This window comes from Schistocerca americana, chromosome 11 (assembly GCF_021461395.2).
Source record: "Schistocerca americana isolate TAMUIC-IGC-003095 chromosome 11, iqSchAmer2.1, whole genome shotgun sequence".
Lineage (NCBI taxonomy): Eukaryota > Metazoa > Arthropoda > Insecta > Orthoptera > Acrididae > Schistocerca > Schistocerca americana.
Window position 1 is genome coordinate 107,204,554 of NC_060129.1, and position 25,994 is coordinate 107,230,547.

Consider the following 25,994-nt stretch of genomic DNA (forward strand, 5'->3'; position numbering starts at 1 on the left):
CAAGTTTTTGCCTCCTTTTCAGCGACTTTTCTGTCCTTTCTACATAACGTACGTTGCCATGGGGAGCGTCTTATCTACCCAGTTTCCTCGCCGCTACATTCGCCCCAATAAACCACAACCTACACAGTCTTCACACCCCCGCCTTCAGATTTCTACAGCAAACATCACATTTGCTAGACAGAAAAATTTACACAAAGGAAGAGGATAACTTGGCACAAGAGCACTGATGTTACGTAACCTGTATTAAAACGCAATGAAGCGCTAATGCAAGCAAACTTTTAAAAATCTCAAAAACTTTATAAAACTACCCTTGTAATTCTTTCTAGGCCACAACGTATTCTTCAAACTCCGTATTTCCTTTAACACCAGTGATCTTAGGAAACTCGACTGTCTTTGTCAGTATGTGTCCGTTCCAGAAAAGCGATTTTCTTTTTAAATGCATCACATGAGGAAAACGTTAGCTTGCAGTGCATTACTGTGGGCAGTGTGCAGTCAAGTCCAGTTAAAATGTGAAATCTGCTCTAGATTGTACATGTTTTAATTTTCGTTCCTGCATTCCTTTTTCCGTCAAAAAATTAAACGCTTGCTCCAGGTATGTCTCTCGACATAACCTACGAACTTTGCAGTACGATATGAAGTCTCCATAGGAATCGTTCAGTTTCACTGAAAACCGTTGCTGCTGAAAACGGAAGACGCATGTAACTTCAGCAATTATACTATGCTTTCTTCCAATTTCGCCATGTGCCAAAGGCCTGCAAATTTAGCACAAAGTGCTTTTTGATGTACAAAACAAGGAATCTCGTCTGTCGACATTCGTGATTTTATACTGTTTCATTGTCAATCAAATCTTTAAACTCTTTCTGCATATTCCAGAATCCGAATCAAGAACAGTTCTCCACATGAGTAATCTAGAGGCAGATATCCTCCGATTTGTGAGGCAACTTAAATCACTTAATAACAGCAAGTCTTCCGTTCCGTACTGTACACCAATTACGTTTCCTTCAGAGTATGCTGATGCAACAGCTCCATACATAACAACCTTATACAACCGTCCGCTGGACGAAAGATCCGTATGAAAAGATTGGAAAGCTGCACAGGTTACACCAATATTCAAGAACGGTGGAAGGAGTAATCCAGTAAATTACAGGTCCATATTATTAACGTCGATATTCAGTAGGATTTTGGAACATATATTGCGTGTGAGGACTATGAATTACCTTGAAGAAAACGGTCTATTGACACATAGTAAAGACGGATTCAGAAAACATCATTCTTGTGAAGCGCGAAGTGTTGAGTGCTGTCGACAAGGATGTCGAAAAGGCCTTTGACACTGTACCACACAAGCGGCTTGTACTGAAATTGGGTGCTTATGGAATATCATCTAAGTTAGCTAACTGGGTTCGTGGTATCCTGTCAGAGAGGTCACAGTTCCTTATAACTGACAGTCATCGAGTGAAAGAGAAGTAATTTCTGGCGTTCCCCAACGTAGTGTTATAGGCCCACTGCTGTTCCATATCTATATAAATGATTTCGTAACAATCTGAGGAACAATCTGAGATCAAAAAATGCAAAACGATTTAGAAAATATATCTGTATATTTTGGAAAGTGGCAATTGATCCTGGATAATGAAGTCCTCGATATGAGTGCTAAAAGGAATCCGTTAAACTTCGGTTACACGATAAATCACTAAATCTAAAGCCCGCAAATTCAACTAAAACCCTAGGAATTATAATTACGAGCCACTTAAATTGGGAAGAACACATAATGTTGAGGGGGAGGCAACCCAAAGACTGCGATTCATTAGCAGAATATTTAGAAAATGTAACAAATCTACTAAAGAGTCTGCCTACGCTACGCTTGTATGCCCTCTTTTGGAGTACCGCTGCACAGTGTGGGATCCTCACCAGATAGGGTTAACGGAGTACATTGAGAAAGTTCAAAGAAGAGCTGCACGTTCTGTATTACCCCGAAATAGGGGAAACAGTGTTACTGACACATTACAGAATTTGGGGTGGACATCAAAAAGGCGTTTTTCATTGCAGCAGTATCATCTCACGAAATTTCAGTCACCAATTTTCTCCTTCGAATGCGAAAATATTTCGCTAACGCAGACATACTTGGGGAGAAACGATCGTCGTAATAAAATAAAGGAAACGGAAGCTATCAGGGAAAGGTATAGACATTCGTTTTTTCCTCGCACTGTTCGATATTGGAATAATCGAGAGTCGTTGTGAAGGTCATTCGATGAACCCTCCGCCAGGCACTTAAGTGTGATCTGCAGCGCATCCGTGTACACGTACATCCAATGTCGTTTCACAGTGGATATGCAGTACCTGTAACGTATATGAATTGAGAAACCTCTTCGCTCTCTTCTGTCACTGCCACTCATTTTAAAGAATCGCGACGGTAGATCGCTCGACTGCCTCCTTCGTGCAAACAGCCACTGGCCCAGTGAACCTCCATCGTACCGAGATCACACAGCGAAGGGTAAACAGCGCTGACAGCGCGAGTCTGCCGGACTCGAGAGACTTGTGCCGGCCGGAAGACGCCGCACCGCGACGCCGGACGAAGCGCGGCGCTCTTCCGGGCGCCTCCGAGAAGGACCGAGCGGAGCCGAGCGGCAGGCAGGCCGGGCCCGTGGGCCAGACACGCCGCACGCCTGACTGGTGGCACGGCGCGGCCGGCCGTGAGTATGAGCCCCTACCCAGCTGCGGCGAAGTCATTCAGTCAACTCCTGAGGCGTCACCGGTGGCCACAGGTTGGACGTAACATGTAATACTTCACGTATGTTCGTTTCATATATTCCAGGAAAAAGATGTCCATTTTTAAAAGTGACAAACAGCAAGCGTGTAAAACACAATGCATCAGAATAACACATATTAAAAGCATAATATTACCAAGGAATACAGCAGTATCAAGAGCCATCAACTAGAGATAATTACAGAGAACACTGCAATATATTGAGAAATGTCATTAGACCAGCTGATAGTATCAGCTGTGAGAGTAATATGTACAAATCTGAGAATAACATCAAATTACGCTGTTATATAACGAGGACAATGCCAGGCGAGCAGCAGAAATCTTCGTTTATCTGTTTACTGAATGTCGTAGTGTGAAGACGTTACTAACGTTAACGGGATATGCAAACGTTTAAACAATAAAGTCTTGTACGTCGAAGAAAGTTCAAACTCCTGCGCCTCACTCACTCAAATTGCTTGTAACACCATTTTTAATGTTGGCAACTAAAGGTAAAGCTGAAGGATACAAACTGTAAGGAAATGGAAGCAGTAATTACAGAATAAATAAGAGTGCATGTGGTTGAGATCATATATTATTTGGGACAGTATATATTTCTATATCATGCACTACCGCTTTTGCGTCAGTCACCTAGCTCGTGAAATATATTTTTTCCTGAGTGAAAGTAAATATTCAGTCATAAGGCTGTAAAAATAACATTTTGGTAATATGTAAATCTACTTCCACTTCCATACTCCACAAACCCCTGCGAAGTGCGTGGTAGAGGGTTTTCCCTGCAGTAGCACATACTGGACCGTCTCCCCGGCCACTTCGCTCCTGTGCGCCCTGTAATTAGTGTGACCTCGTCTTTGCCGGCCCTACGAGAGCGACAGCCAGGCGTCCGTCTTGTATTCTCAGATTCTTCGCTTCATACAGCTTCTTGTAATGTTGTGAGTAGGTATTCATCTTGAGGAGATTTCTCGACATGAAATTTCAGTTTTCTTAATCTCATCTTTGATTTAAGAACAAAAATTTGAAAAGATTCAACAAACACGGTTTCTTCTCTTGTTACCGATAAGTATTTCGGCCATATTTCACTATCACCAGCGGGTTTCCTTCATTCTTCTGCAGAGTAAAGAGTAAAATATCGCATTGCGATAAGCATATTTTTGGGAATGTGTTATTTTTGCTCAGAACGTTATAACAGACATGTAAACCATAGTAGAACATGCCGTTGTTCATGTCGCTGCACGTCATCTGCAATACCGAGATACCAGCCAAACTGGAAATAGCAGACACGGACATCAGCAACAGCATGTGCCATTAACGCATACATCTTTCTGAGAGCGTTTTGAATGCAAATGTACAATTCTAAAATTATACGTTTCCCATTGTAACAATATATTCTTTCTACAATGAAATTTTCTCTCTACAGCGGAGTGTGCGCTGGTATGAAACTTCCTGGCAGATTAAAACTGTGTGCCGGACCGAGACTCGAACTCAAGACTTTTTCCTTTTGCGGGCAAGTGCTCTACCAACTTTTTTTATTTTCTTTTTTATGAAGAGGAAAAGAATTTTTCGCATCCACCCACGCGCGAACCCATGACCTTCCGTATCCTATCCCCGCGCGCTAACAACATTTTTTTTTAGGAAGGTCACAGGGCGTGGTACACGCAGCACTAGCAGTGGGGTCTCTTCACGGCACTGCCGGTGCGTCGAGGCCCAAACCCCTCCCACCCCTTTTTTCATGTTCCCTGTTGGGTCATAGCAGTAAGTGTGCAGAAATCTTAACACTAAATTCCCATTCTCCGATGTCAGAAAAACAAAGAAACCTCTTCTCTGAGTAGGAACTGAACACTTATAAAAACTTAACAATTCTTCTTGAATCACACAAATACTTTGGAAGTCGAACACGAGTAATTCTGAACAAAATGTTTTGAAAAAACTCTTCGTGTAACATAGAAGTTTCGGAAGCAAGGTAATAGCAAATAATAATAATAACACAACTGACTTTTAATTTTCTTCTGTTCGTTCTCGTTCAAGGTGTTGTAGTGGTGCCACATATTTAACCGACACCCATTCTTTCAAAAATGATCTTCAGCATGTTGCCGTAGTGCTTCTTGTGGTTGCGATACGTGCTGATTTTTGCGTATTCACACTTCATGTAAACCCGGAATTCTATCTCGTTGTCCGACCCAAGTTTGTTGATGACATAACTAACATATTTTCCCAGTAACCAGCTAATGGCGTTGGTTTTTAATTTCGGAATGCATGTCATGTCTGGTCTCAGGAGGAGCGATTGCGTTATATATTCGGCCGAGGATCTGGCGAGAAAGGCGATTTGTTGCCTGATCCAATTCCAGTTATTCACACTGCCGCCACAGGTGAATCTGTGGATGAGTGTATCCGCCAGATTGCGTTTTCCACAAAGGTGTGTCTGGTTTAAACCGATCCCATACAGTCTGTCGTTGGTGCTAATGATATTGTTAACTGTTTCGTACCATGCAAAAATAGCGTCTGCAGATAGCCCGGCATAGTTGATGTTCCGCCATACAGCTTTCCAGTCACAATTAGGGAATTTCTTTTCAGTTTTGTTTCTGCCGTCATTTAACTTCCTTTAAAGTATGATGTTGCGCGTTGTGATACATGTCTTGCTTCTGATTTCGTCACTAAGGTAACTTGCTGCAAGGAAAAAGTTCCTCACATACTGCAGACGGGCATTAATTCTACGCACATCAATCGGTGCTTGCAGGCTATGGGGTGTCACAGCCTCAAAGAGCTTTGCGGTTATACATTGTGAAAGTTCTCTGAGTACATGGAAAGCCCGTTTGAGGAACAGAGCAGACTCTTTATTTCGAATGCCCAACAAACCGAGGCCCCCGTTTCTGACATCCAGTATAACGGTAGTCGTACCGACCCTGAATATGTCTCCTCGGCATAAATAATTGGTAACAGTGGACATGATCCCTTTCGGTAATAGTTTGGGCACTGGAAATACCTGTTCAGTGAAATACGCTTTAGACAAAATGCAGGAGTTCATGAATCTGACTTTTCGCACCTGGTCCACAGTTCGATGGATGTTCTCCATTACAGCACCATGAACTTTCCTCCTAGCTTCCGTCCAGTTAAAAGCAGCCTTCCTCATCGGACATGCCATTAAGGTTATTCCCAAAGTTTTATGTTTGTTGTCTTGTTTTGCCCATGCCAGTCGGAGGTGATCTAGGCCCCGCAGATTCAATATTTTACTTTTGTTTTCATTGGTTGTTGCTCCCGACGCTAGACAATACTTTTGGATTTCTCTTTCCAGTGTAACTGTCTCCTCCTTATCCCTTATTACAACACCCACGTCATCAGCATAAACTCGTATGACGGTTTTCTCACCACTCAATGTTATGCCTGTTAATCTTGCGTGGACAGTGCGGAGAAAGGGCTCTAAAGATACGGAAAATAAAAACATAGATAAGGGACTGCCCTGTGGAACCCCTCGCCTTATCTGTATGGGTTTATATGTTTGGCCTTTGATTACTATTTTCGCTTTTATACCTGTTGCAATATTTCTTAGCATGTTGACAATCTGAGGGTGGAAAGCCATTCTTGACAGCGTCGCACAGAGGTATCTATGACTAACGCGGTCAAAAGCTTTGTTGAAATCTATAAAGATTGAAGCACATTTTATACTTGCCACTGACGTAATTGCAATGACGTCTCTGTATGCAGATAGACTTTCGAATATCGTTCTGGTTGGAGAACAAGGTTAATGATGACTCAATATTGGAAAAGGCACAGAGTCTTTTGTTGATAATACGCGAAATTATTTTGTAATTAGAATTTAGTAGCGAAAGAGGCCGATAATTGTTTAAGTTGGTTTTGCCTTTCCTCTTAGGAATCAGTACTATTTTACTTTCCTTAAACTCTTCAGGGACCGCTTTTCCGGTTAGGACCTCATTCGCCATAGAAGTGAGCTTGTCCCCAATTATAGACCAGTAGCGCGCATAAAAATCCACAGGGAGGCCACCAGGTCCCGGAGATTTTTTGAGATGTGAGTTACGCACTGCCTCATGCACTTCATCTTTAGTAATAGGTGACAGGATGTCAGCGTTTTCTGTTCCCGACAATTGTGGACCTAAAATAGTGAGAAACTCCTCGAGAGCCGCATCGTCCACTGTGGTAGGGGCACATAAGTTGTCATAGTACCTGTGGACTTGGTGCAGTATTTCTTTCTGGCATGTGAGCCTTGTACCAGTATGCGTCTGGACTTCATCAACAAAAGTTTGACGTCTGTTTTTAGCATGCCGCACCAAGTGATACAGAGAAGCAGCTTCATCAGCTACTACTAATGTGGCTTTCGATTTAATTTTTAGTCCCTCCATCTGTTGCTGTTTAATGCTTAATAACTTCGCTTTTATTTTTTTATATCATTCAGACGAATTACGTCATAATGTGCCTCTTGATATAAGTCTCTTAAAACTTTATAATAAAACTCCATTGTATTCCTCAACTCCCTGCGCCTCGCTACACTATACTGCACGACAACTTTCAGCAGCCTTGGTTTAGCCCTCCTAGTCCACAGTCAATGACTGTTGGGTGCTTGTCTGCTGTGCGGAGGCACATAGTCCACGCTACTCTTATTTCCTGTTCCAGTTCTTCGTCAGTTAAAACAGAGATATTCAGATTCCATTGGTCTCTGAACCGAGGGGTTGGCTGTACACTTAAATTAAAGCAATTTAAAAGTGTACTGTGATCGCTAAAATACACGGGAACAGTTTCAACGTTTAATAAAAATTTTTGCAAATTTGGTGACACGTAAATTCTATCTAGTCTGCTGCGGGAGTGGCTGGCTATATACGTGAACTCGACTGATGTCAGCTGCTGAAGTTCCTATACATCTTTGAGTTGTAGATCACTTACTAACTTTTTTAACTGTGGCGAGTAGTTGAAATTGGGTTGTTGATCTTTCTGGTTTAAAACAGAGTTAATATGTCCACCTAATATAAGAGAACACGGATTTTTCCTCAATAAATAAATTAGTTCATCTGAAAAAGCATCGCACCATCCAATTTATGGGAATTTCCTGATGGGGCGTAAAGGTTCAGCACGGTCATATCGAAAATTTTTATGCCTACGGCTCTTCCTGATTCTAGTCGTTCGATTTCAGTCACCAGAATGCCTTCCCTTATCAGAATGGCTGTACCGATATGGCTTCCGTAGAAACATTAACAATTCCAAAAAAGCCAGGGATCCGAAATGCCGTCATCGCAACTTCTTGTAGCCAGACGGGTACAAGAATTCTTCTTATTCTGCCAATTTGAAGGGTGACTGTATTTTATTAATGATAATAGTAGTAGTGCTATAAACTTGCATCACAGACATACCAGAAGAAGCTATTTGGGATGGGGATCGGCATGATTATAGCAGCAACGTGCTTCTCTACAAGTCACGATCTTTACAAGCTGTGTGCCCATTACATGCACTCACTTCATAGAAAAATTTTTACAGCTCTTAAACAAAGTGCTTGAAAAGAAAATTATCCTTAAATCCTGACAATGCATTGCTATAAGTCACTGTGGTCTTTCTCTTTCTCCTCGTCAGTGTTGGCCCTGATGACTTCATATTTAATATTCTTTTTCTTGATGTCTTTCTTCTCTGGTGTGGTTTTCGCTTGATGACGCGTGACAGCAAGACCTGGTTTCGGTCGCAGCCTCCGACGGTGGCCGTCTTGCGCAACGGCGGTGGCTTGCGAGTCGTCAATATTTGGCTCCGGGGTGTTGTCGGTTGCGTTGTCTTGCTGGCGAGGCGGTGATGCTTGTTTCTTTCCTCCTTCGGCGCCGTGTTGCGCTTCGGAACCAGCAGGTTGTTTACTTGGTACTTCCTCGTACTGTTCGCACTGTATGGGCTGTGCACTCGATGCGGTTATTGCAGCTGTGACCTCAGGCTCAGGGTCACATTTCTGTGAAAGGTCACTACGAACTGCGCCACTATCTGTTCGTGGCGGTATAATTCCTTGTACGGAAGTGGGAGCCACATCGACCTGCATTTCATCTCCTTTTAGCACTTCCAACAGGACTTGGCTTCGGCTTCCTGGCAACGGGTGTTTCACAGGAAGAGTCCTCATCAACATTTTTTTCAGTGTCCTCTAGAGGACGCTTTTTAGTGGGAGTCTCGCTGTCACGGGACGGAATTTCAGCAGTTAACGCAGGTTTTAAAGACGGAAAGTCATTAAGTGCAACATTTTCAGAGGTAGTAACAGGATCCACGACAGCCGCCGCCTCTGTTGTATTACTGGCTGGCAACAAATCGTTGAGTGTTAATTTCCGGCGTTGCGTAAGGTTATTTGTTAGCACAGAAACACGGCGAGGGCAGTCCTGACGGAGGTGACCAGACTCGTTACATACATGACATGTAGGTGTTTGCCCCGAGTAAATAACATGCGCCTTGGGCCCGTCAACAACGATGTGGGAGGGAATGTTTGCCTTCACTTCCATCTCCACGGAGCGAATGCCGTTAAAGCACTGAAGCTTGAAATGCGAAGCCCACCTATCGTTGACTATTTGCCTGACAACCCCATACCCATACTTTGAAAGGACATCTTTAATTTTCGAGTTGTCTACTTCTATGGGAAAATTCAAAACCCTAACATTTCTAATTACAGACTCGGAATTCCTGAGTTTTACAGTACTTTTAGTACCATCACGGTGTATAAATTCCGTTTCATAACCAAATTTTTCCAGAAAGCGGTCTACTCTCACGGAATCGTTAAACTTTGCAAAAATGCAGTATTCATCAGAGTCTAGCTGCATATTTTGAGCAGATTGAGGATGAAGCCCAAATAACTCGGTAATCTAGTCGTGTATTTTCAGTGCAGAGGGCTGTACTCGACGGGTGTACTTGTCGAAGGTGAAAATCACAGTGTTTTTTTCTCACGGAGTTTGCCATGGTGTTCTGCAGCGAAGAAATTTCGGACAACGCCGAAATCCCAACAGCACTACGTAGAAAGACGACATGAATGAAGACCAATAGCTCAATTTATAACACTTAATTCACGTGCAAAAAGCCGATAAACAGTCACGAAACACGAAAACACTGGCGTAAACACTGAACGTTCACGGAGCAAACTTGAGGAGCGTGCGACCGCGGCGACAGCTAAAGCCAGACTGCTGGCCACGCGAACTGAGCTACCCAATCACGACTCACGCCCCGTCCTCACAGCTTTCATTCCGCCAGTACCTCGTCTCCTACCTTCCAAACATCACAGAAGCTCTCCTGCGAACCTTGCAGAAACTAGCACTCCTGGAAAAAAGGATATTGCGGAGACATGGCTTAGCCACAGCCTGGGGGATGTTTCTAGAGCGAAATTTTCACTTTACAGCGGAGCGTGCGCTGTTTCGAAACTTCCTGGCAGATTAAAACTGGGTGCCGGACCGAGACTGGAACTCGGGACCTTCGCCTTTCGCGAGCAAGCGCTCTACCAACTGAGCTACCCAAACACGACTCAACGAGGTAGTGGCGGATTGAAAGCTGTGAGGACGGGGCGTGAGTCGTGCTTGAGTGGCTGAGTTGGTAGAGCGCTTGCCCGCAAAAGGCGGAAGTCCCGAGTTCGAGTCTCGGCCCGGCACACAGTTTTAATCTGCCAGGAAGTTTGAATATATTCTTTGTTCGGCAGAAAAATGAAGGGAACCTCTCATGACGGTAAAGCTTCGCCGAAACATGTATGGGTGAAAAAGAAGAAACTGTGTTTTGTTGAAGGCAAGACGTTTTCAAATAACTTTTATTTACAGGTAGGCTTTAAGGGAATAATTGCGAATGCCAGTACAGGTTTCTGTGTTTCGTACATCTACGTGTTTCTGTAAACCGACTGATTCCAAATATTACTCACTGGTATGGCAGGTGTAGAATAACTATTATCTGCTTATTTTTTAAGTGCATAGTTTTACGTTTACAAACAAGTAAAGGAAGTTTTCAGTCTTCACTGCAGTTTAACTCTCGATTGAGCGCGACTATGCATATAATGCGCCACCCGCAAATGGCATTGTCTTGTCCAATTCTCTGCATAATAAATAAAAAAATTGCATTGTTGTTATAAAATTGCCAGCCGTACCTATACCTTCATTATAGCTTTAGCTAGCTCAGTGGTAAGTTGTGTTGTCATACGTCCAAGTGAGCAGCAGAAACATAAAATAAACAACGCGTGTGCCGTCTTAGAATACAAGGTACACAACGCGCCCAGTCGTGTGAGTGGCGTTCCTTTCACTCTCATCTCGTTACCTTCTGCCCACAAGCGGGCCCTGCCACCCTGTACAGGCCACAACAAAGCTGGCCGACAACGAGGAGGCTGCGTGGCCACTCGATGAGGATCCAGGGTTCGACACCGAATCAGGCAAGAATATTGGCGATGACGCTGAGGAAGAATAGGAACAGTTGGCCACACGACGTGACCGAGGTTCGGATCCCGAACGGGAACACAATTCAGACGATGACCGCGAACAGTCGCTCTCCACTGTTTATATTTTTATTAGGAAAGAGAAAAATGAAAATGGAATCAATTATGCGCTAATGTAGTCATAAAAACAAAAAGAAAGAATATTGTAAAAATATTTCCTGGGTCAGAAAGTGTATCCAGAAAGGTCATAAGTGAAATGGACAGTACTTAGCCTGGAAACGACTGACAAAATGTTAAGTACACACTCTTCTGTACTCAGTCTAAGAAAGAAAGTGTACAGTATTCAAGAGAAAGGGATGCTAAAAACACTACAGAAGAAGAAATAATGGCATTACTGGGATTGCTTTACCTCTTTGGGATTAGGCAAGCCAGCCACACTAATGTTGTCGAACTGTGGAAAGCAGATGGCAGAAATATGGAGATTACGGGAGCTGTGATGAGCTATAGAAGACTGCTGTTCCTTTTACGTTGCATCCGTTTTGACGACAAAAGCTCAAGACAAGAAGGGAGAGCAACGGATAAACTTGTTGCAATAAGGCAGTTATTACAATGTGACAAATGGAGGGGTCTACATAGTCGATCAACTGGGAAGAGCGTATTCCATAGCATGGGTCACAAGAAGATGGCCACTGGTCGTATCCTATTCTGTAATGGATATAGCTGGAATGAGAGCTCAAATCATTTTCGACGCAAATGAGGTAAATCCAGAAAAGGAGCATTTTCCTTGAAAGACTTAGCATTTTCCCTTGCGAGGCTTCAGCTAGTCAAAACAGAGAAGGTTGCTGGACTTCCTGTCGACGTAGCAACTTTCTTAGAGAAATTCAAAGATCCGTGGGTTGAAACAATTGGGTAGCCTGCCACCAAGAAAAGAGGACGGTGTGTGACATGTGGACGAGAGAAAAAGGAAAAGCACCTCTACTACCTTAAGTTGCAGCTCAGACCGCAGCTATCTTTAGTAAAAGGCATGGGAGAACAGCGCTTACACGTGAAAAGTTTCAAGTAGTTCTCGAAAATGCGTAAGACGGTTAACAATGCATATAGAAAGAAATTTGTGATAAATGACACTGTCCAGCTCGAAGGTTTAGATGTTATCCAGATGTGATTAGGTACATGCGGTGCTCTTGCTTTGAGGTAGTACTTTTGGACGTGTTGATAGCCAGTAAAGGAATATTTTAGTGAAATGGTTTAAAGAATTTACTTCAAAGGCCCAATGAAATCTTTACAAGTTTTCTCCCAGAGCGACTTACGCTGTGCCTACGTGACAGAAGTTGCCTGCCTGTGGCAGTTCTGTCCGGCTGAAGCCGCTGACAAGAGACGCCTTGAGCCCTGTGCTGAGACTGCTAGTGGATTCACGCCATCGGTTTTACCCAGTAGCGTGTGTGGGATACAGGTCACGTGTGTGGACACTGGAGCACTCTGCAATGAAGAACACGGTTGCTTCTCTCTCTCGTGATCCAGACCTCGAGCAGAACAGACGTCTTTCTTGGGAGACGTTCCACGAACGGCTACCAACATCAGTTAATGTGAATCGCCTCCCCTTCCGTTGCCATCTTCAATTAGTAGTTTGGCCTCCTAGAATGGCCTAAACCTGGTAACTTCCGTCTCTGGGCGCGCTCCTTGCACAGTGTGCACTGAAATATATTCTCTTTATTTTAGCTATTTTCCGGTACTGTCATTCGACGGCAGCCTCGGATGCCCACTTATAAATCCTGACTTCGCGACCTCCTGTGCGTTGTCGTCGCGAGCAGAATCCAACATGTCCCCTCCTTCCCTGACCATGTTCACTTTGTTACAAACAACTACAGCGTCTGTGCAGATCATTAACGTCCGACATGTGCAGCAGGAGCCCCACAGCTCCCCCGCGACACGCCTGCCCGTGAGCAGGTTGACAACTGAAAACATGTATATAGAGGCATGTGGACACCCATAAGTCTAGTTTAACGAGGATGAACAGACAGTTGGCCGTGAGGTCATGGAAGGAATCATCTGGGCATTTGCCTGAAGTAATTTAGGAAGATCACGAAGTAACATAATCAGAACATCTGGCGGGAATTACACAGCCAGCATCATCCTGTATACAAGGTCAGAGTGTTAGAAGCAGCGATTTGAAAAGCTCCTAAACTGTTTGTCAAACAAGGATACCTGATCCGTCTATTCTGACTTACGCTTGCTACTGTTTGCCCAAATCAATCCAAAGAAATGACAGGAACATTGTCATCCTCATAATCGTCATATGAGCCTTTTCCCGCGTCATGTGGGGTCGGCGTTGTTTTGCTGGATCCTTCCATAAATTCCTATCCAGTGCTTCTTCTCTGAGCCATCTTTTCTCCCGTAGGTCTCCTGCTACCTTGTCTTTCCACCGCAGTTTCGGTCTTCCTCTTCTACTTGATTTTTCGATTTCTAGGTCTTCAACTCTTCTCCCCGCGTAGTACTTCCCTCTTCTCTGCACGTGTAGATACCATCTCAGCCTACTTTATTGGATCTTCTTCCCTACGGGCTCCACTTTCACTGTTCCCCAGGTGTACACTTTCCTTAGTCTATCCTTTTGTGTCACCCCACTCATCCACCTTATTATTCTCATTTCAGCCACTTCCATCTTTTTCTCTTGGACTTTTGTAATTGGGCAAGTTTCTGCACTACACAGCATCGCAGGCCTCACCGCAGACTTGTAAAACTTTCCTTTCATTCTGCAGCTAACCTTCTTACCACACAATACTCAGCTCAGTTTCCTCCAGTTCATCCATAACTATTTATCCTCTGCTGTATTTCGACCTCCAGTCCTCCATTACTTGTTATGTAAGAGCCTAGGTATTTAAATTTCTTGATCATCAGTTGCTCTCCTTGCAGGTTAATATATAGATTTTTCGCATCCTTTGTTGGTTTTTCCACTTCCAGGCATAAATCCAAACTGTTTTTACATACGTCAGTTTCTAGACGCAACCTGTTCTCAAGTATCCTTTCCAAGACCTTCATTGTGTGGGACATCAGTTTTATCCCTCTATAATTGCCCTTATATAGAAGTATACTGCTTCTCCACACATGCGGCGTTCTTTCTCCTTTCCAGATCTTCTGCATTAGATCCCAGAGAATATCAGTACCGTGTTCTTCCAGACTTCTCCAGGCTTCTATCGGGATTTGGTCAGCTCCTAGGGCCTCCCATTTTTCATTTTCTTCATCGCATGTTGGACTTCTTTCCTACTTATGCTTTGGGTCATTCTTTCATCTATATGTCCATACTCATACTTATCTCATACATTTTCCTCATTCAGTAGCCTTTGAAAGTACTCCCACCACCTATTCAGGATTTTCTCAAGGTCGTATAATACTACACCTGATTTATCCTTTATCGGCCTCACTGACGTTATGTCCTTGGTCGCCTTATCTCTTGCTTTAGCTATCCGTAGGAGTTGCCTGTCGTCCTGTCTTCTTTCCAGCTCTTCATACGCCTCTTCCAAGACAGGAACGTGCAAACCAAAATGCCGTGGTTGACATCTTATCATTCCGAGAACGAGGTGCCGGAGAAAAGAAAATGTCAAATGGCTCTGAGCACTATGGGACTTAACATCTTAGGTCATCAGTCCCCTAGAACTTAGCACTACCTAAACCTATCGAACCTAAGGACATCACACACATCCATGCCCGAGGCAGGATTCGAACCTGCGACCGTAGCAGTCCCGCGGTTCCGGACTGCAGCGCCTAGAACCGCACGGCCACCGCGGCCGGCAAAAAAATGTCAAAACTGAAGCTGTGAGTACATGTCGTGAGTCACGTCTCCATAGAATAATTTTATTTGGAACTCTTCCAGATGGTGTTTGCATACAAAAAAGGGAACTGTGAGTCCTTCTGGATGCAAAACGATTTTGTTATTTAGTTATTTATTCCCCAATCTAATTTCAGCGACAAATGTCGGCTTCATTAATGGGTCATGGGGTCTTTATATCTAAAACATGCAGAGAATAGCATAGTTATAAAACACTTTAAAACATTATTATATGTGCACTGTTTGTTTTATATATACTGTTTTCCGTGAGTACTTTCGTAATACCTTATTTATTATACAGTACGGCATGGTTTTAAGATTGTTGTTGGTGTTTGGGGCATATTTTCTGTGTGCCTCTGTTGCCGTTTTTCGCGGCATAGGTTATGTTATCTGCAACTGTATGAGCGGCTATTACTAAACAAATACAAACACATTAACTTATGTATGTGAGCGGTATACAGTTGGGATTGCCGTAGTGTTGTGGATACAGATTTGATGTGTACTCGGTTGTTACATAGTTTCTCGTGTACTTACGTTCGCGGCACGACTTTCAGCTAGTTTTACACACAGAAAAACGTAAGTTTCACACTTCGTTCATAATCCAAAACATTACGCCATCTTGCCATTAAATGTGTCGCGAGAAATGTATCGCATGTTACAAGGACGCTATGAAAATTGTAGCGGAAGTTCTGTTCTTCGTTTATGTCTTTTTGCGTGTGTGTGCATTCTGTAATGTGTAGATCACTTTCGATATTAGTAGAGGTACAGTTTTTGTTCATTGGGTGTCTTGCGAAAGTGGAATGTGTGCTGTCACTTTTTAGGACTCTGTGTACTTCGGATATTTTTGATTGTTTCTCCTATGGGTTAGGCCTGATAGCAGTTACATGTGAGCTGGTATATTCCAGCATGCTGAATTTTTCTGAGATTCTTTTGTCTGGTCTTAGCCTTTTATGAACTATGTTGTTTGTTTAGAATGTTATTGGGATCCCTTGCTTTTTCTAGAAGTTTCCAGTTCAATGTGATATTTTATTACTGTATGTCAGTGCGTACCATACGTTTCCGTTTCCTGGAGTGATGTGGTCTGCCGTGTTGTCTGTGTGTTTGGCCTGTGGGTTTTCAGATTCTTTGCTTGTGCTTTTGAGTGGGTGGCCACTATTTTTATGTTTCATATTTACCTTGCTGTTGAGCTTGTTTATGATATCTGTTTTCTAGTCATTTTCAACAGCAATTTGTTTGATTATAAATGGTTCAAATGGCTCTGAGCACTATGGGACTTAACTGCTGTGGTCATCAGTCCCCTAGAACTTAAAACTACTTAAACCTAACTAACCTAAGGACATCGCACACATCCATGCCCGATGCAGGATTCGAACCTGCGACCGTAGCGGTCGCGTGGTTCCAGACTGTAGCGCCTAGAACCGCTCGGCCACTCCGGCCGGCTGTGTTTGATTATATTTAGTTCCTGTGTGTACTCTTCAGTTTAAGGCGTGTTCTGTTTATCCTGTGGAGCATGGGTGCAAAGCTGGCATATTTACTGAATGTATGGTGGTTGGATGAGATATGGGTAGCAGTGGTAGTGGATGTGGGTTTCCTGAAGACGGAAAAATAATGTTGGTGCTTGTTTCTTGTAACTGTAAGATTCAAGAAATTTAGATTCTGGTTTTTTTTTTTCTCTTTCCTTTGTGAAGTGGGACTGAGGTAGTACTGTGTTGATGCTACTGTGTACCTCTTCAACTGTTTTGTGTTTCATCTATAAGACAATTATGTCATCCTCGTATCGATACCAGTCAATTATTTTGTACTCATCTTGTTTTAAAAAGTTGTTGAATATTGTGTTGTCTATACGATCCAAGAATATGCCTACTAATTTCCCATGGTTAGCCCCTCTTTTTGCAAACAGAAGTTGTTGCTGAAAGTGAAGTAGTTTTGTTCAGTGATTAGACTAAGAATGGATGAGATTTCATTTATTTGTCTTTCTGGGAATTTATTGTAGTTTATCTGTTGTTCTATAGTGTTTATAGTTTCTTCTGTGAGTATGTGTGTGTACATGGATGTAATGTCAGAAGATACAAGTTTTGCTGTTGGGGGGATGTTCTTAATTTTCTCTATTATGTCTTCTGGCGTTTTGAAGCTTCTGTTGTTTGTGTATGTGTATGTTTTCTCTAGGAATGTGTACATGTGTCTCTCTGAAGTCCACCGCTGGCCTGACTAGAGTGAGAAGTTTCTGGACCTTTGGGAGGCCTGTTAAGAGTGGAGCTTTAGGACTCCTTTGTATCATTCTTTTTGTCTGGTTCTGTGTGAGGATGCGTGTGATGCTTTTTATTAATGTCTCTGGGTTCGTTTGATATCTTTGTGTTGGATAATCACTTAGGTTGGTCATTTTATTCTATCCCAGAAGTTTTTCTGTTTATACCAACTATAACAGAAGAAAACTATTATATACAAAAAGCAATAGTGGAAGGGAAAAACGTAATAAACGAAGAAACAACACTTTTCAACGACACAATCTTGACTGCTCTGAGAGAACTGACGCATGACACACTACAGAAAGCACACACTTGCAAAAGAACCACTCGCCCATCAGACAGAGACACATAAATGAGGAACGGAAGTCGTCAGAACTCGCGCTTAAATTTTCATAACCTTCTTCCAACGTGTGATACATTTCTCACGAGACACGCCCGCGGCAAATTGGCGTAACGTTATGCATTATGAAAGAAGTGCGACGGTTATGTTTTTCTGAGTATAGAACTTGCTGCAAGGCGTCCAGCGAACATGAGTACACGAGAAACTATGTAACAACCTAGTACACAACAAAACTGTATCCACAACACTACCGTAGTCCCAAGTGCATAACGCTGACATACGTAAGTTCACGTTTTCGTATTTGTTTACTAATAGTCGCTCACACAGTTGCAAATGACATGATTTATGTTGAGAAAAACGGCAGCAGAAAAACACAGATAATATGCCCCAAACACCAACAAGAATCTTAAAACCACGCTTTAATGTATAATAAATAAGCTATTATGAAAGTACCCACAGAACACAATATTTAAAAAACAAACAGTAAACATGTAATAACGTTTTACACCGTTTTATAGCTGTCCTATTTTCTGCATGTTTTACATTGATGGCGATATTTGTCTCTGAAACTAACATGGGCAATGAATAAATAAATAAATGAACAACAAAAGTATTTTGTATCAAGGCGGACCGACAATGCCCACATTGTTGTTCATATCTCGACACTACAGTTGGTGTGAGAAGTGTCCGCAAAAGGAGGAGGACTGGGTTTGAGTGCCGGCCTGACACACAGTTTCCATCTGTCAGCAAGATTCAGGTTTCAGATTAGTGAGAAATAACGGTATTTCTGTTATCATTACAATTGTCGTAGTTATTTGTCGCTGTCATTGTTAGTTCGAAGACCGGTTTGATGCCGCTCTCCATGCTACACTATCCTGTGCGAGCCCCTCCACTACTGCAGCCTGCATTCATCTGAACCTGTTTGCTGTACTCATCACTCGGTGTCCCTCTACAGGTTTTTCTCCCCACACCACTTCTCCATTACCAAACGGACGATTCGCTGACGTCCCAGGAGGTGTTCTGTCAACTGATCCCTTCTTTCAGTCAAGTTGTGGCATATTTTTTACTGTCTCTAATTCGATTCAATATCTTCTCATTAATTAAACCATCTAAACAACTATTCTTCAGCTGTTTGCTCTAGCACTACATCTCAGTACCTCATATTCTCTTCTTGTGTCAGCTGCTTACCATCCATGTTTCACTTCCATACAAGACTACGCTCGTGACAAGTACCTTAAGAAATGACTGCCTAAAGGTCAAATTTATGTTAAACAGCAAGAAAGTTACTCTTTTCCAGAGATGTTTTCCAAGCCCTAGCCAGTCTGTATTTTATATCCTGTCTACTTCGGCTGCAAACAATTATGTTGCTACCTGAATAGGACACCTCATCTACTGCTTTAGAGTCTTCCTTCCTAATCTAATTACCCTTTTGAAAGTGACAGGTCAACGTTTCAGCAATCTTATTAGCTCGCTTAGTAAGCAATGGATATGTTGAGATGAATTTCACTACTTAATACACACATAAAAAAATAGTTTGCATCAGCTCAGTTCCGAGAGTTCCGGAACCTGTACAGAAAATTGGAATAGAGATCAACATAAACATCATTTCCGCCCTTTTTATTGGTCAAGAAAACCACACGTTGCACGTTGTTCCACCATACAGCGAGACTTTCAGAGGTGATGGTCCAGATGCTGTACACACTGGTAGCTCTAATACCCAGTAGCACGTCCTCTGGGATTGATACATGCCTGTATTCGTCGTGGCGTGCTATCCACAAGTTCTTCAAGGCACTGTTGGTCCAGATTGTCTCACTCCTCAACGGCGAATCGGCGTAGATCCCTCAGATTGGTTGGTGGGTCACGTACCGCGCTGCACGGTGTCGTGGTTCCAAAGATGGACTTCGCCACGGACGTCGGGAGTGAAGTTGCGCATTATGCAGCCGACTGCGCACAGTTTCAGTTGTAACAGGACGTCCTGTGGCTGCACGAAAAGCGTTATTCAACATAGTGGCGTTGCTGTCAGGGTTTCTCCGAGCCATAATCCGTAGGTAGCGGTTATCCACTGAAGTAGTAGTAGCCCGTGCGCGGCCTGAGCGAGGCCTGTGATTTGGAGTTCCTGTCTCTCTGTATCTCCTCCATGTCCGAACAACATCGCTTTGGTTCACTCCAACACGCCTGGACACTTCTCCTGTTCAGAGCCCTTCCTGGCACAAAGTAACAATGCGGACGCGGTCGAACCGCGGTATTGACCGTCTAGGCATGGCTGAACTACAGACAACACCAGCCGTGTACCTCCTTCCTGGTGGAACGACTGGAACTGTCGGATCCCTTCCGTCTAATAAGCGCTGCTCATCCACGGTTGTTTACGTCTTTGGGCGGGTTTAGTGACATCTCTGAACAGTCGAAGGGACTGTAAGTGTGATACAATATCCACAATCAACGTCTATCTTCAGGAGTTTTGGGAACTGGGGTGATGCAAAACTTTTTTCATGTGTGTATGACGGAGACATACAGAAAATGAAACTAAGTAAATGAATTATCGTTCGATGGTCGACAGAGCACGAAAATAATATCACAACGGAAACATTTTCCCAGTGTTGTGCAGATGTTACGAATTTAATCACAACCCATCATATCTCAGAGTAAGAACATAAATCCTAGTCCGTAATTATGTAAGTAGTAGTTGCAGAACATCAGGAACGTTTTCCTTTATTATACTAAAATGTCATTATGTGAAAATGAGGAACTAAGATTTGAAATTGGTGTATGTTCAGTGAACAGTACACATATGCCTCTAACAGCAATAACAACACTTGGATGGTGGTCGTAAAGCGGTATGTCTTTTGTAGAAAGAAAGTAATCCACCGATTATGGTACACCATTTATGAGTGAAATTAAAAACGAACAAAGTGTGCTTGAAGTCGCCAACTACAAAGATATTTTCCACCTGATGCTTATCATAGACGAATTAAGTGTTGGCTAAAAGTGTACAAAACGCAGAGCTTCTGGAAAGCATGAACTCATGTCATCAGACGAAATGCTATGCCTCCACTTAATTGCGCACAGAGGTCGCTTTGGAGGGCTGGATGCCGTGGTGCAGGTGAGGAATCAGGCGGTCACGTGACGCTCCACCGTTGACGTCAGTGGTGACGGTGAGGTGACAATCCGGTGTGTACGTGCCAGTCGCTCGCGTGGGATCAGGGCGGTCACCTGCGTCGAGAAGTGGCGGAAAGGAATTTTTGCGTTTCGTCATGTCCACGACCACACCACTAGTAAAGTTACACGATCTGTTGGTCTATCAATGTGGACTGTCCAAGTATCTGCAACGAATGGTGAACCGCTCGTAGTGATGTGAGGCAGCGGCGTAAAAAGATCCTAGCCGACAGGGCTGTTGACGAGTGTCACTCCAAGTGACTGGCGATCGGTTTCAAACGAGACGCAAATTGCCGATGCCTGGCAAAGCAGCTCCATCTGAACCAGCTGCCTAGCAATCGTTCGGAAGGCGGCTGCACAGACCCGACGTTTAGAGTCAGCGACCGCCGCTCACACAGACACACACAGCTGCGCGTCTTGAGTGGGCCAAACCACACAGAGACGGACAGTGGCCGGGTGGAGGTGCGTCACGCGAGGTGGCGATGGGACCGACGGCCTATAGAGGATGCAGTTCAAGCCACTGGTGGTTCCATGGTGTCATAGGGGTGTTTCTATCACCGCGACTTGGATTCAGTCGTTGCGGTCAATGTGAACCTGAACCAGCACGTTTATTTCAACATTCTCGGTGGCGAAGTGTTGCCCTACTCTCTGGACACTTGCGTTGTAGAAGATGACACACACAGTCGTGTTCCCAGGGCTGCGTGCAGACACTCCCGGTTTCACGAACACTCAGGCGCCCTACAGCACCTCGAGGCGACCACTAGACTACCCGGTCTCAGAGCCGCAGACGTTGTACGGTACTGTCTGGAACAGCGGCTGAGACGTGGCAGCCGACATCCCCACACACTGGTAGCTCTGCGGAATCTGATGCAGCAGTGGGAGGCCTCGGGCAGATGCTGCGTATCTGAAGAAACTTTCGGAAGTCTCTTCCCTGCCGAGTTGACGAAGTCTTCGAGGCTAGAGGCGGTAATACCGTGATGCCATTTCATGATCCTTGAAGCAAAAGTTGGCTTGAATGTGACTGTCTTACTATAAGTTAATGATGTATGGAAAGAATGGGAATCATGCACCAGCTAGTTGCACTTCACAAGTTTATTCGAATACTTACCTAGGTTTAAACAGATATAAACCTTTATTCCTTGGAAGAAGTAGTAACGTGTGTAAACTTATTGTGCGAATAGAGAAAACAGGTCATAAAGCTCAGTCAACACTAAAATGACCCATATAAATGCTAAGGTATAGCCACATGGCTTAATGAACAGTAAAGCAAGGTAAAAGTGTGAATAAACATCTGACGTGCCACTGGTTGGCTGTTCGATTCCTATGGCTTCCATAATTTTACTGTTGCTGACTGCTGCCTTGTTAGAAATTTTAATTACGTATATACAGCAAATGTTGTGGAGTATTACTGTAATCTGGTGGTGCAGGGTGTTGGCTCTACAAATGCTTCTTTCGAAAAGTAATTAATTTAGCCACTTGCAGTGTTTATTGTTCACTTTTGAACTGATTTACAACTAACAACGACATCGAGCTACTGCTGTTGTCATCTCAAACGACACTGTACTTTAATTGATTTTTGATAATACGGTTGGGAAATAGGAATATAAATTCAGTTTTAGTAACGCAAGCAGTCTCGATGAAAAGCTTTTATTGTTAGTTACCGCTTTCAGTCTTTGACTGTCATCATCAGATGATTTACTGTCTGGTGTAGCGATATGCGGAGACAGCGAGCGGAGAGAGACGTATGCCACGAGCCACATTCCATTGACTGCTCGGTGGAAAGTGTCAACAGAAGAGGCGGCGTCAGAAGGTATTAGCGCTCTTCCTCTTTGGGTCTCACTAATGTGCCCTTATTGACAGATAGTTAGTATCGCAAAATAGGAAAAGTAGGTGACAGCATTGAGAATAAATTTAAGGAAAGAATTAGTTGTACGGTTAGTAGTAATGGCGTCGAGTGGTCTACATACCTCGGTACACAGCGCGAGTGTATACAGTCGTCAGCGATCCGGCAGTCGAGCTCCACGACGAGTTCAAAGGATTCGCGCTTCGAGAGGCGGCGGATCTGCGCCAGGGCGCCGGCGCACCCCCCTCCCTCCAACGCTCCACCTGCTGGCGGCGGCCGCAGTCCGGAGTGCCTGAGGCGGTCTCCCAGGCGCCGCGCAGCTGACCACGCGGGGGACGGCGGGCTGCCGCACGTTGCGAACCCCGGTGACCAAACTGCAAAACGTTCTTCAGTCACCTCGAGCTTTCATGGGCTACTCATATGCACATCAGTACTAGCAGCTACTGAAAGTGAAACACTAAGAGAGCTGTAGCCAGCGATAACCGACACGGCGTGAGGTGTGCTGCACACTTTTACAAGCAAAAGGTCAACAAGTCAGCCGACTGTCAGCACGGCGGCCACTGCTGCGGCTCCCCTTGGCGAGGAAGCGGGAAGAGCTGCGCCGACAGTACAACACTGGACACTGTGCCGTCATTCCGTATGAGCCGAAGTTCTGACTGCAGCATCGGTGTGCATCGAGGCCCTGAGCAGAGCGGAAAATGCCACGTTGCACTCTCGCCCATCTCACGGGGAGCCACTCGGTATACAATACGTGATTGGTTACACTGGTCGCAGCTGTTACATTTCTGAGTCCTTGAGACAGCTCGCTTGCGATATTTTCGACATCCTTTCGACAAAATAATTTAATGTCGCATGTCAGCCATGCTGTTCTGCCCCAGCTTGACAGAGTTAGCACCGCTTGTAACAACAACAACGCTGTACTATTGTACATATAAGTAAATTTTTTTTCATCAGATTTTTCGATAAATTAGTGTAATTGATGTTCTGATTTCATTTCTTTTTTGTTTCATGCCATTATGTTAAGGAAACTGTAAACAATTTTCAGTGTGAATATTAATGTTTATGTCAAATGTCAAGCAATATTGTAATAGAATTGAAATGTAACAAATGTTGAAACTATTGTAAGATGTTTAACATTGTAACTGTGCGTCTGGTCCATACGTAGGCAATGTGTTGAGGAGGATATGTAGAATGCAAAACCTCGGGTGAATACCTTGTCTGTAAGGGAGCGGTAAAAGGAGGATGGCAGGCGAGCGCGGGAAAATGCGCGCGGGCACTGCACGGCACTAGGGGAGTTTGGCACTGGTCTGAGCGACACCTTCTGGAGCGAGGAGGCTCTCCTGGAAGACGTAGTTTCACTGAGCCTCGGGTATGCCGTTCCAACGCCCATTCAGCATGGCAAAATTCCATAGGCACTAAATGGAAAAGTATTGCGACGCTATCAAGAATTAAAGTGCCGATACATCAAGGGCCATAGCTGTGGTTGTATGTGTGCTCTGTGCCTCGCCATCTCGCCGCCCGCCAACCGCCGCATCGATACGAACAGGTTGAAACTTTTAGTACTGTATTCGTGTGGACCAGTGTTACTTTTCTTCCATACTGTTCAATAACAACTTAAATTTCACCAGAACTGTCCTACCATTTAATTATCCTCACAACTAACCTAGATAGGGTCCTTTCCAAATGTTGTGCAATCCGAGTGTCCCGAAATGAAAAATTAAATTTTGTGTTAATAATAATTACTTGCAGACCTAACTATGTAAAAATGGTATTTAAATGAGCAGGAAATAAGATAAAAAGAGTAGTAACTCATATATTGGAAATCTTGAGCGCATAATGATTTCAATAATCAATTTTTTTATACAGTAATCATAACAGTTTCAGGGTCGCCCCCCCCCCTTTTTTTTCATTTCAATTCTGAAGTGTTCTAAACTGATTTGCCCAGCAAAGTTAAAGTCAATATAAAGGCCAAAATTTATCAGCGTTCTATCTTTATCAAAATTGACATTTTGTGTGTGACTCGAAAGTCCTATTTCTAGGGTAACCTATGCCCGATTTTAATCAGATCAATAGACAGTACGAAGTCTTGTAGTATACATTATAGTGCAGTGTTTTGTATTCATGATTTTTTCCATATCAGTACAGAACGTGAAACAATCAGTTCAATAGATTTTCTGGTTCTAAAATTCTACTATATTATGCAGTGTTACTACTTGTTGCTTTGCACGAATATCTGACAACTTGTACAGGGAAGAAACTCGGTTGATGCCTAATTAGGCTGGCGACCGTATTATTAACAAATTGGTAGCACCTTCTGTGTTGTCTTTTTTTTGTCCATCGTGACGTGTAGTTGCATTTCGAACTTACTTGACGTATCATTGTTATTACAGAGTGGGTGTAAGTCTGATTTGCCACCATTCAGGTACACGCGGTCAATATCTATACGAAAAGCCTTTCTCATAAGGTGAAGCCCGTTAACTTACCATAGTACAGGCTTTAATGAGTATTGTGTGCCCATATGCGCACGTTACACGGTACCACAGGAACGTGCGATGTACCTGGCTAGGCGCAGACAGTAATATTTAAGTCAAAATCACACTTATCGTTAACTGGTTTGATTGGCGAGATTGGGAATAAGACTTATGGACCCGTGCTCATAAATCTTTGCAGAACGCCAGAGCAGATACAGTCTCACGTTGGTGTCAGAGCTGGCAGTGCGGGGCTGGAGAGGAGACTCCAGGCTGGCCGAGAGGCAGCTGGACTGCAGGCGGCAGGGCGCTCCAGACTGGAGCGGCAGCCGGTGGGAGCCTTTCCTGGCGACTTCAGATCTCCAGTCCAGGCTGGGCCGTGAATGACGACCCCGGGCATTCTGTTCTCTCATCTCCTGGAGCGCCGCACACTTGGCCTGTCTCGTCACAGACTACCTGCCAAGTACTGCGTCACAGTCAAGCAACTGCAGCCAGAAAAGCTGGAATTCCCAATGAAGTAATCGGCATGCCACTCTCCTCTCGCTTTAATCTCTGGGATCCGCCTCTGAGCTGTATTTTCCTCTTAGCTGTAGCCGAGTTTACCCAGGGTATCTCGTTAGGTAAGTAGCAGAGGCGCTGCCATTCGTCGTTCTGTACACTTCCGTCCGCAGCTCTTGGTCGTGCGGTAGCGTTCTCGCTTCCCACGCCCGGGTTCCCGGGTTCGATTCCCAGCGGGGTCAGGGATTTTCTCTGCCTCGTGGTGACTGGGTGTTGTGTGCTGTCCTTAGGTTTAAGTAGTTCTAAGTTCTAGGGCAGTGATGACCATAGATGTTAAGTCCCATAGTGCTCAGAGCCATTTGAACATCTGTACACTTCCGAGCCACTAGTTGCACTTCTGTCCCTTTGTAGTTATGTGGGAACGTTCAGCGCTTACGGAGCAGGGAGAAAACAAATGTAATAGCTAAGTACTCATCAGATGTTGAGATCCTTTTAGAAATAATCGAACTGAA

General features: G+C 43.9%; 1 protein-coding gene across 1 annotated transcript in view; it reads right to left on the bottom strand.

The window, feature by feature from the left end:
* Positions 1–25,384, bottom strand: part of LOC124553330 — a 57,085-nt gene extending 31,701 nt beyond the window's left edge. The window contains exons 1-2 of the mRNA XM_047127207.1: positions 25,212–25,384; positions 22,649–22,859 (exon numbers count right to left, since the gene is read on the bottom strand). Of these exons, the coding sequence (XP_046983163.1) occupies positions 22,649–22,859; positions 25,212–25,384 (384 nt within the window). The remainder of the gene's footprint in view (positions 1–22,648; positions 22,860–25,211) is intronic.
* Positions 25,385–25,994: the final 610 nt, after the last annotated feature.